Source organism: Rosa rugosa, chromosome 3, assembly GCF_958449725.1.
Source record: "Rosa rugosa chromosome 3, drRosRugo1.1, whole genome shotgun sequence".
Classification (NCBI taxonomy): Eukaryota; Viridiplantae; Streptophyta; class Magnoliopsida; order Rosales; family Rosaceae; genus Rosa; species Rosa rugosa.
Genome location: NC_084822.1, coordinates 47,671,116 through 47,682,496, shown reverse-complemented (window position 1 = coordinate 47,682,496; position 11,381 = coordinate 47,671,116). Strand labels below are relative to the sequence as shown.

The 11,381-nt window shown below is 36.8% G+C and overlaps 1 protein-coding gene and 1 long non-coding RNA gene across 5 annotated transcripts; one reads left to right on the top strand and one right to left on the bottom strand.

The window, feature by feature from the left end:
- Positions 1-5,273: 5,273 nt before the first annotated feature.
- LOC133739846 (flavonol synthase/flavanone 3-hydroxylase-like) lies at positions 5,274-7,777 on the bottom strand. Its single transcript, XM_062167655.1, has 2 exons — positions 7,284-7,777; positions 5,274-6,177 (listed from the first exon to the last, which is right to left on the bottom strand). Exons 1-2 carry the CDS (start codon positions 7,736-7,738, stop codon positions 5,631-5,633), a joined length of 1,002 nt encoding a protein of 333 aa, XP_062023639.1. The 5' UTR covers positions 7,739-7,777; the 3' UTR covers positions 5,274-5,630.
- A 501-nt stretch (positions 7,778-8,278) lies between these two features.
- Positions 8,279-10,573, top strand: LOC133740583 (uncharacterized). 4 transcript variants are annotated; one of them, XR_009861318.1, is made up of 4 exons: positions 8,279-8,981; positions 9,183-9,298; positions 9,438-9,534; positions 9,982-10,573. It is a non-coding gene; the product is annotated as an uncharacterized LOC133740583 (long non-coding RNA). The 4 variants fall into 4 exon arrangements; XR_009861316.1 differs by having other exon boundaries at positions 9,183-9,310; XR_009861317.1 differs by having other exon boundaries at positions 9,176-9,298.
- Positions 10,574-11,381: the final 808 nt, after the last annotated feature.

Here is an 11,381-nt window from a genome sequence, read left to right as displayed (position 1 = left end):
AGATATACTGGGGACATGGAATATATGGCATTGAATCAGCATCCAAATTCTATTTTGGGAAGCACCCATCTCTTCTAAGTTTGGGGGAGTCTGCATTCCTAGCTGGACTAATACCTGCCCCAGAACTTCGATCATCCCTGAGTGCTTCTAGGTTTGTCAGTGCCATTATTATTGGAATAACTTCCTTTTTCATTTTTTTTCCAGAATTGTAAAGCTAGTTTAGCATGATTTTTTCTTTTAGTGATTTTGCACTCCATCCAGTATCTAGTTTATCTAGTTTCAGGATTATTTTTGGATCAAATAAACTAATTTCTTTACTCTGTAACAGGGGAAAAACGTTCCAAGCCAGAGTTTTGAAGAGGATGGTGGAAGTAGGCTTTCTTGACATTTGAACAGCACTTTTAGTCGTGAAACAATTTCTTCCTCTGCAGGTTAATGACGCGGAAGCAAATATTACCCTTCTGCCAGCAGGTATGTGATTTTCGTAGGTATCTCAGTAGTGACTTTCTGAAACTCATTTCCCCTTGCAATATCTAAGATTGAAAAGAAGCTTGTACTAAATAGTACACCCACAATTATTTTAGAAAACGAACTTGTTTCTTCTTGATCTGCGATATTCTGTATCACATCGATATCTTTTAGACTTTAGGTAGGAGATATATCCATAGTATTTTGGGAGTCACTGGAAGCAAGGTTTGTTAATATAGTGGGCAGGGTTGAATGTATTTCCCGCCTTTTGAGTCTGTTTAGCACATAATTGGTGAAGTTGCCATCAATATGAATGACAGGATTTTACCAAAAAGAAACGAAACAAAAACGAGAAGCCAAAACTCTAGGAAGTGAATTACATGATTCTTAGAGTTGATCTTATTCCAAAATGCATGTAAAACGTATTTGATGAATACATATAACATTTATGCTTACATGTTATCCAGAGGTTAGCCTGGTCATCTATAGCAAAAAAATTTATATGTGTGCTATGTTAGTACTATACATGAAAATAAATACAAATCTATATCCAAAATGAATATATACATGTAAATAGACATTTCTGTGCAAAATAGAACTAGGATAGATATAGCATCAGCAATCCCAGTTTTCCAGAAAATATTGAAACTGGAAGAACATCATACTTACTTGAAGAACTTGACTCATTCATTTGATCTTCTCCTGATTACACCTTTATAATTCTCCTATAAGTGGATGGGACTGTTTTATGAATGAGAATAATGGACGTGTATCAGCAGGGACCAAAACCTGATTAGCCATGCATGACAGTTTCTTCCATCAAGAAACTGTCATGCCATTCTAACTGCATTTTCAAATTTGTCCAACTCAGATTTATCCTAATAACCATATTTATTTGAATTTTAAATCAAAACAGATTAATGAGGTGGACTAATATGATTTAATTAAGTCTGCAACCTCAATTATTGACAATCGAATTCAATACCAGTTACATATATGCATCTATGTCCAGCTTAATACAATGTCTTGTTCTTAAGACATCTAACATGCTATCCAGAGAGTTGATATTCTTTTAGATATTGTGGGCCAAAAAAGCAAAAGATCTTTCTTATCTATAGGATTTGTTTGGTTAAAACTTATATTGCATGATTAATGTAATGCAGGAGGTACAGATTCTATCTTCAAGGATATATGGGACTGGGAATCAGAAAGCAGAGTATGGGAAGCATGTGAGGACATGGAAAGATGGGCTACTGAGGTTGGCCTAAGGACTTCTGCAAAGCGTTAATGAGCCTTCTTGTTGTAAGGACTGGTGTGACTTGTAAGTTGTAAGTGATCCCAGTACACAACTTAATCCTCCCTTTTCCTTATGCCATTAGTTTAGCTAGTTACTAGTTCCTGTTCATCTGCCGTAGGTTATAACAGTTATTGATAGCTAGCTTAAATCCAATCATTGCCATTGGCATCTGTCTGTACTCATAATCAAATATTGAAACAGTTCATATTGGGTTCATGAGTTCATCATTATTGGAGCATTAATACAACAAAGATTGATAACGACAATGAACTGACATAAAATTCTGAAGCGGATGAACTTTTCCGGTAACTCGTTGAGCATGCCGAGGGCCAACGCCTGAACTCTCTCTACCTGCATTTTTGGTTCTGGGGAATAACGTTATGGTTATCTATAATCACCAAGTTAATATGCTTGTTGCAAAACGGAAGAGCAGGTTCGATCAGGTTCAGCCATGAAGAATGAAGTGCAGCTACCTATCTACCTAACTTTCCCCTAAGATTGATTTTCAGTTTGGAGATGAGTGCATTTGCATCACCACATTGGGATGGTAGGCATTGTCATCTATATCACATTCTAAACCGCGCTACTTCTGTTTTGTCTTTCAATAAACTCCGTTCCTGACCATATAGAGAAGGTTTATTTTTTATCGAAGCATTAGGATAAAGAATGGGTCCAACAGACAAATATAAAAAACACCAACGATCTAATTTTAACGTTGTATAAGTTTAGGGCCGGGCCTTTTGGGCTCCTAAGTGGTCTTGGGCTTTAATGTGGGATTTGGTTCTTTTGGGCCCACAGGATTGTTAGATTTTTATTTTTTAATTTAGCTTTGGGTTCCCATCATTTTTTACGAAAGGATCATGGGCTTGTTTTGTTCTTTTTTGAGTAGGGAAGATGGACAGGAAATGATAGCTAAATTAAAAGCTATTGATTTTCCTTATTCTCCTGCAAATATGTCAATCGTAGTATAGATAAATAAGGGTCTCCCGCAGAGGATTAAGTTAAACTAAGTGCTTCAACAAAAGTCAAAAACGTGACTGCAGTTCCTACTGAACAGCAGTCAAAAGACAAACTACGAATCTAACCAAAACAACCCAGAAAAATATGAAAATTTACAGAGACAGACTAGACACACAAGGCGTCCAGCACACAAAATTTGGTGAATTTCGGAGTTGATTTGCTATGGAAATAAAATACAGAAAAACAGATAACAGAAAGAAAGACGAAATTGAAGCAGATTTGAAGTTGGTTGATATCAAGATAATGAAACTAGCTAGGAAGGAAGTATCCACCTCCAACAATCACACACAACACACTTTGTCCAATTTACTTCCAATTAACTTAGTTGAAGACGCTCAGATTGGCTCGGTACGCTTGAACACAACCTATTACCCTTTCTTACTTTGTACGCTAGGCAGGAAGTGCTCTACACCTAAACTATTCCCAAGCAATGCAACCTAAAGGTACGTTTATTAGATTAAACATGCAGAGATCGTTAAGTTTGAAAAGAGTTTGAGCAATCACTAGGCATCGCAAATAACTTAGAGCCTTGCTAACCCTAGGATTTTGTTTACTTGCTAGTGAAAACTACCAATTACTTCTCTAGATAATTTGAGGAATCCAACTATTGATCCAGGCATCAAACAATCAAAGTATTAAAACCCTAGCATGCATACTAAGTAGGCCTCCAAAGCATACAAACATAGAATTCATCAATGAGAAATCGGTAAACAAAACCTCAACTTTATTAATTGGAAAACAAATTGAATGTCAAAGCATGTTATGGATCATGTCTAGGGGCTTCAACTGCCCCCTAGCTACTGGAATTTTAGTTACACATAATGGGAATCAAAAACACAAAGGAGTTCATGGAGAAAGAAGACAACAAAAATCAGAAAATTGGAAAATACGGATCAGCGATCGATGTCGGGAATTCCAACGATCGATCGTTTATGGTGTGATTCTGCAGTCTTGGTTCTCCTTCAGCTCTGGTGCGTCTATGCTTCTTCGTATGTGAGATGATCTGGTTCTTTTTTCGTCCAAGGAGAGATTTTATTCAGTTTGTAACTCTTTCCTTCTTTTCTTTTGGGACTCTAACTCCTTGATTAATGTTCTAATTGATTTAGGATTCATTGACATCCTTCTATCCAATAGGAGCAGCCAAGAGAATTAATTGCTGAATATCTTTTCCTTCATATTGCCTTAAGCTTCCTTGATTCATCAAGAGTCCACAATTCTCCATCAATTGCACATATCTCCTTCCTTTTGCTCTTATTTCTTTCCTTACTTCGGAAAACCTAATAAACATAAAAACAACTAAATTAACCAGAAAATAAGATAAACTAACAAAGTAAATATGGGAATTAACAACATTATTATCGCATAATTATGCTCCTATCAGGAAACTAGTAGCTTCATAGGTAGTTTAATTTGATTTCAGAGCTATTTAGTTTATTGATTTTGTGTTTAATAAAAAAAGGTGGGTGTGCTATGGGTATGCTAAGTAGTATACTTGTGTTAAGGGTGTGCTAGGGTTTTTTTTTTTTTTTTTTTTTTTTTTTTTTTTTGAATCAAGCCCATCGGGCGAAATAGATATTCATCACAAGCCAGAATAAGTCATTACATACCCTGCCGCTGTCATTTAAGGACATAGACAGACAATGAGGTAGTGGTAGTATCCACAATGGTACGTAGAAATAGACCCACTCATTTTACATTTCAAGATCGTAGAGATAGCGGAGATCCTCCTTTGGTACTACGCTGGAGGCACTAGAGATCTAGGTTCTTAGTACAAGAACATTATTGAATTTAGATAAAACTAAAAACATAGGGTTGGGCCAAGAGCCTAAACCCTAGCCCAAACATAGGGGTGTGCTAGGGTTGTGTGCTCTATATAATGGTTTTTACTGATGGCCTTCTGGGTAAGTCATTATTGTATTGCTTGCTAAAATGCGTAATGGATGATATTTTTAACTAAAAAAAAAAAGAATAAATGAATAATTTTAAATTTAAGTAAATAATTAAATATTTTTTTATGGCTATTATACAGAATGTTATGGATTTGATAAAAAACAAATATTATCAAAAATTTGTTAGACTGTAAATCGGTTCAATATAGTTTGAGTTTGATTTGTCTTTGACTAATTTATTTCGTATTCGTAAGAGAAACAAACCGAGTTTGAAACAATATTAAGCTCAAAAGTTAAAGGGAAAATCAAGCTGAGCTGCTTAACTGTATTCAGCTTGTAATTTTCATGAATAGCTTGTATATTTCTAAAAATTTGGAGAATGAAGATTACACATCACGGAAATGACAAAATATTAGAAGTTATATTTGGGAGTGACTTATTCTCAATTATACGAAGCATTTTAGTTAAATTCTAATACCTAAATAGGAAGTTAAATTGAGATTATATCAATGTAATGGTGGATGACAGACACTTATCACGGTTTACTATGGTATCAAAACAAATCCTTCTTATTGAAAAGGATTGTAGTTGAATGATACTTTAATGAACCAAGTCGTGAGACTTGGGTTGTTTTCCATCATAGAAATACAAGTATACAACAAACATAGTTTGACCAAAGAGAGGAAACAAATACAATAAAGCAACTGTGCTTTCGGTAATACAACAAACACAGTTTGTGTTTTTATTCAATACAACAAACAGAATTGACCGGAGAAAGAAAAACAAAGCACCAAGTGCAGAGATTGCATCATAAATCCCCACTTTATGTACTTTTTATTTTTTTGGACAAAACCCCACTTTTTATATTTGGACAAACAACAAAACATATGGAACCTTATGAAGAAATTATTTTTACCCAATGAGCAACTCAGCAACATATTAATTAAACCACTCATTCACTGTGGGATCTTGTTGAATTTGCGGTGCCGGTATTCAGCATATGTTTTGGTAGAGTATTTGGCAGGGTTTTGTTCATCCAAAAGCTCCGGCAGAGGCCCAATGACCGCCTCATGCGGCGGCGCAACGAACACAGCCCACGACATGCGCAACCGTTCCTTGTTCACCAAGCTCCGGTGAAGAACACTCTTGTACTTGCCATTGCTCAACACCTCCATCTGATCACCAATGTGAACGAAGATTGCGCCTGCCTTGGTTAGGTAATTTACTGAAACCCAGTTGCCATCTTTCCACAGCTGAAGACCAGGAACATCGTTCGAAACCAGCAAGGTGAGGGCCGACATGTCTGTGTGAGGCTCAACTCCAAGAGCCAGTTGTGGCTGCGGGCATGGCGGGTACATGTTTATCTTCATTTCCAGCTCTATTTCGTCACCTCCGACATGGGATTTCAGTACCTTCTTGTCCAGGCCTAGACTCTCGGAAAGCAACTCCAGTAGCTTGTCTGTTACTCTCAGCATTGCCCTGCTGTATTCTTCATTTACTTCCCTGTATGTGTTACATATGTAGATGGTTAAACGCCAGCTCAAGTAGCTTGATGCAACTGCTCAATGCAGGTAACTTTTATGTTATGAGAGGTAAAAACAGAAGCATATATATATATAGAGAGCACTAAAGTCCCAGGGTATATATCATCTTTGTACTCAGCAATATATAACAATTTTCTATATATATGTAACAATTTGAGAAAAATTTGAGTTATTTTAAAAGGTTAGAGTTAATTGCATTTGAATTTGTTTGTGGTAGCAATATATAACAATTTGAGACTATGAATTTGCAGAAGTCGGAATGGAAGCTGAGCAGAGGGAACCTGAAGCAGAAGCACTGGAAGGAGGTGGCCGACATCGTGGGTAGCAGAGAGGACTATGGCAAAACCCTCAAAATTGATATTTAGTGCAAGATACTTTAAATTTCAATTCTTTGTGGTTTTCAGATATATGTGTTGGTGGTTGAAGTTTGAATCAGGGATTTAATTGAATATGAATAAGTTCTTGTGGGATTGATGCTACGTCAGTATGAATGTGTTAGTTTGCTTGTTTTGTTCAAATTTCATCTCGGAAAAGAGATTGGGTTCATGTTGGTTGTGGATAGTTGTTAAATGGTAATTGGGATGTGTGGGATGTGAACTTATGGTACTATGAGCTTTGCTTTTTCTTCCCGTTGGTTTCGCCTTCTAGGTAGATGAGTTTTGCATGAACAAGCAAGAGCAGGGACATGGAGGAAGAAGAAGAGGTAAAAAGAAAAGAGAAAGAGAGAAAAAAAAATTAAACTTTTTTTTTTCCTGTCAGTGAGGGTAAAATATACATTTTGGTGTGAAAGGGATGTCACGTCAGTAAGATAACGGAGCTTTTAAAGGAAAGTTGACGGCAATGACCAATTGGGTGAAATTAGAGAGTTTAGGGAGTTTTTAGATGAAATTGAAATGTCAGGGACTGAAACGTCGACTCCCTATAAATATAGGGAGTAAACAGTATTTTGTCCATTATCTAATTTTAAAAATATAGGATAGCAAATTAGTACTAAGATAAATCTTTAGATAGCCAATGTCAAATTAATAACGTATCTGGGGCTAGCTATATATAGACTACACGTACCTGTATGATGGAGGATTCTTAGGCCAGATTTCATAGTTAACCTTGGATGGAGGAGCAGTGATGTGAAAGAAATAGTCAATCCACTCAACCTTTTCATCAAGGTTCTTAGTCATCTTGGTCCCGTACCCATCAAATTTGCCATTAGCAGGGTCATTTGCATAAGCCTCTTTTTTCTCCTGTGGCAGCGTAAAGAACTCTTTGCCCACCTTCTGTAACTGCTCTATCAAAGAAGCCGGTATGCCATGGTCAGTGATGAGAAAGAAGCCCCACTCAGAGGCTGCCTCAGCCACTTCCTTCACGACAATGTCGTGTCGTTTAGCTAGGGATATCACCGGCACGGTGAGTCCCTCCAATGCCTTGCTGTTCTCGGGTTGCTCATGAGTAGGGCGGATGAACTTCGCTGGGAGCTCGTTGAGCCCACGCAAGGCCAAGGTTTGAACTCTCTCTACGTCCATTAATTTTGCAAGGACAATTACTAAGCAAAGTAGTGCTACGTGCATATATGTCCATGATACATTGGAGGTATATATATAATGTTATAATAGCGTGCTTAAGAATAAATTCATTATTAGGGCGAAACGTTTAGAAAATCAAAGAAGCGATAAAGAAAAGAAGAAAAAAAAAAACGTGCACTTCCACATTAAAATCCACCAAAATCAAAAGACCAAAACACCACCTAATAGTATTGTACTGTTTATTTAATTGTTAGGTTGGAAAATGGATTGTGGGGAACTGCTTCCTTGACTTGCCACTCTCCTTTAGTCCTTTTGGTTGATGATTACTTGGAAATTAATTTAGGCAACGTGATTCTAGGAATAAACTAGATGTTCTGAATTTTAGGTTTTGGAACACCAAGAAATCAAGTGAGGTAGGTGAAGTTTTTGTGTTTGAGAGTTAAGAGAGATTCTTAGGTCACTACTACTACAATTATTGCCTTTTAAGGACACCCTACAATGACACATTTTCAGTGAAGTGTCGTAATAACCTTACGAGGACCTACCTAAAAAAAAAACGGGAGCTGGCACGCATTTTTTTCTGTCAAAAATTAAACTTCCCCGTTCCCCCTCTTTTTTTTCACCAGCTTTTCTTTAGTAGACCTCTCTCTCACACTCTCTTGCTGCAAGAATCTGTACCTCGTCGAATGAACCAAACAAAATTGGAGGTCAGATTCTTTAGCTCCGGGTAAATCAAATTCACTCCCTGCGAATGGGTAATTCTCTCTACTTCTCGATCTTTCTATCACTTTTCGTTCTGGGCAGGGCAGGTCTATATGCTTTCAGTTTTGGGTGACAGTTGTTGGCACTGGTTCATAATTCTTCGTTGGCTTGCTTTCACTAGTATTTTACATTAATGAAGTTTGCCGCTGCCTCTACATCCTTTTACTAAATCTGTTTTCTAATTCAAATGCCCTATTCAACTCAAACCCTTGTTTTCTCCCATAGACCCTCTTTCTCTTTCTCTTTCTCTTTGATCTCGATGTCACCCACCAGATTGAGTTTTGAAGTTGGCGGCCACTGGGTTGACCCGGATTTAGGGATTATTTTGTTTTGGGTATCTCAATTCAGTCTCCTCTCTTATCGAACCCGATTCAACAGTCGAGCTGGTGTCCGCCTCGTTGGACAGCGTGCGAAGCACTTAATTGAAGCAGCAGTAGCAACATATTCCCCTCCACCTCTGTCGCTCAATCTGATGAATATGGTATGTAACGTCTTCTGATCTTGAAAAATGAAAAGCTTCACGAGAAATTTGGGGTATGTATAATTGGTGCATTGTTTAACACAGTCGTGTTGAGGAAGCAATTTTATAAAGATGAGCTTCGTAAGTATTAAGGGACATTAGAAATACTCATATTAGTGTTTCATTGTTTAATTGTGGTTTCATTTCATGGTAAGATTGCAGGTTCTCAAAATATGGTGGGGAGGTGGTAAAGATTGACATTCAAGATTGTGGCTTCATATCATGGTTCTTTTGATGGGTATATAGCGAAAGCAATAGGATCTTTACACTGTCCAAAGGTGCTATCTTTGGTAAATTGTCATGTTGTTTTGTGCATTTGAGAATTACCCAAGTTAAGTTAGTTGTGTTTGTTTGTGGTATTGTGAGTATAATTGAAGCACTTAGTGTTTGCTCTTACTGTGTTGGCATTTTGAACAGTGTTGTTGAGCAATCTCTTGGAAAATTTGTTGATGAGAAGAAAGCCCAGATGCTGAAAGACAAAGGATTACCTTTGGAAAGGGCTGCTACTGTACGGGTAAAGGAGTAACAACCCTTAATCAAGTTTAATCTTTCTGTATGTTAGAATATCATGCAAATGTTTTTCTTTATTATTATTATTATTATTTTTTTTTGCTTGTTCAGAGTAAAGTTTGACTATTTCAATTTGAAATAGAATAAGTCAATAGCTACCTTCTTGTTATATGGAGCTGGTACATTCTTAATATTGATATAGCCTGGTGTATCCCAGAATGCTAATCTGTATTTTCACTTTTTCCTGATACAGGAGAATCTTATCCTAAGGTCAATATATATTGCCACTGAATGCATTTCGGAGTTTAGAGTTCTTTTACTGTTGCTCTTTTTTAGCTTATAAACTCTCTTCTCATTTTGTACCTATGATCTATGATTTGCTTTTTTAAGGTTTTATTGAACTTAATGATTATGTCCATTTTAGTCTTACATTTCGACTCACGTTCTTCAGGAGATATGGACGCCTTCTAAGACTGGAGGTATTCGGAGCTTGTTGATCTAAGACTGGAGGGACGGGTGACAAGTGATGAAGAGGTGGGAGAAAATTAATTTTGCGTGTCGCGTTGTGTTGTGTTCAAGAGGAAACAGAGCTTAGCTTGGCCAAATATGAATACTATTGTTGGCATGCTGGAAGGTGGCATCCCTTTAGGCCAGCCAAATTTTGATTCGTTGAATTTCTTGCGCTTTATTGGACGTTGATTCACTGAGGCGTCTATGATTGAAGAGGGAACTCTGGGAAATGATAGAGTGCTGTATCGATCAAGAGTCAAATTCTTTTCCTTCACGTCTCTTCACGGGAGGTTTCAGGCCCAAGATAGTATCAAGTAGTTGAGTAGCTTGTGTATAGTTAATTGTGGATGGGAAGTAAATGAATTTGATTTTGGATTTTTTTACACTATTGGAATCTATTGTATAATTCTTATATCTTTCCACAAGGCTGAAGGTATCCGGGAATGGTTGTAATTTGAAAGAGTTTCTTGAGCAAGTAAATAATACATGATTGTGTGGAAATTAGATGTAGCCTTTGCATTACTTGCCTTATATGTTATCGTAATAGTGTTTTCACAGTACGTCTGCTGTCTGAGAAGCCGAGAGGTTGTAACCGTTGTGGTTATGTTGGTGTTTTGAGGGTGGCTACATAGTGTATTTATCTAGGAACCTGATGAAGAGATGTTCATTGTATTCTAGTAATGTTACTCCTATAAGACCATTTGACAATTTTCTGTTTGATATATCACAATGAAATTTTATCCTATGCATTGATATATATACTTTCCCCAGTGTAGCGGTTTTTACCTCTTTGTTTGCTAAGCAAATACTGTGCTTGAGGTATCAACCATGTAAGTCTATGCCTGCCATCAAGAAAGTAAAAAGTGGCTTGATATCGTAAAAGGGTTTCTTTTCCATATCTTTTTTATTCAATAACCTTCTTGCTATTGGAATTTATTTTTTTGTTCAAGTATTCAGTTTCATAAATATATGTAAAATATCTTTTTCTTCTTTAACCTACTCAACAATTGATTTCGTTAACTGTAATTGTTTTGATCCCACATGGCAGCCCGTGAAAAATACTTTCCTGAAAAATGAACGCACACACTCAAGAAAAATGGTTGAGGCGGTGTTGTCACTAGCGCTGGAGAGGACATTGTTAAAAGGTGAAATATTGAGCTGCTATATGAGCAAGGTCAAATGTACCTCTCAATTATCAGATCAGTGTACTTTTGACTGAGATATAGTAATTGTGATAACGTCTTTCTCCACAATTATACAATTTACAAGATTTTCCTGGATGACGTACATTTCGCATTATTTGTGTTTAATCTCACTCATGCAGAACTTCTCACATAAGAA

Excerpts from the sequence above, each read along its gene's own strand:
- LOC133739846 (XM_062167655.1), bottom strand. The coding sequence starts at position 7,738 with ATGGACGTAGAGAGAGTTCAAACCTTGGCCTTGCGTGGGCTCAACGAG. Across the intron at positions 6,178-7,283 it reads AAGAATCCTCCATCATACAG|GGAAGTAAATGAAGAATACA; the intron begins GTACGTGTAGTC and ends TAACACATACAG.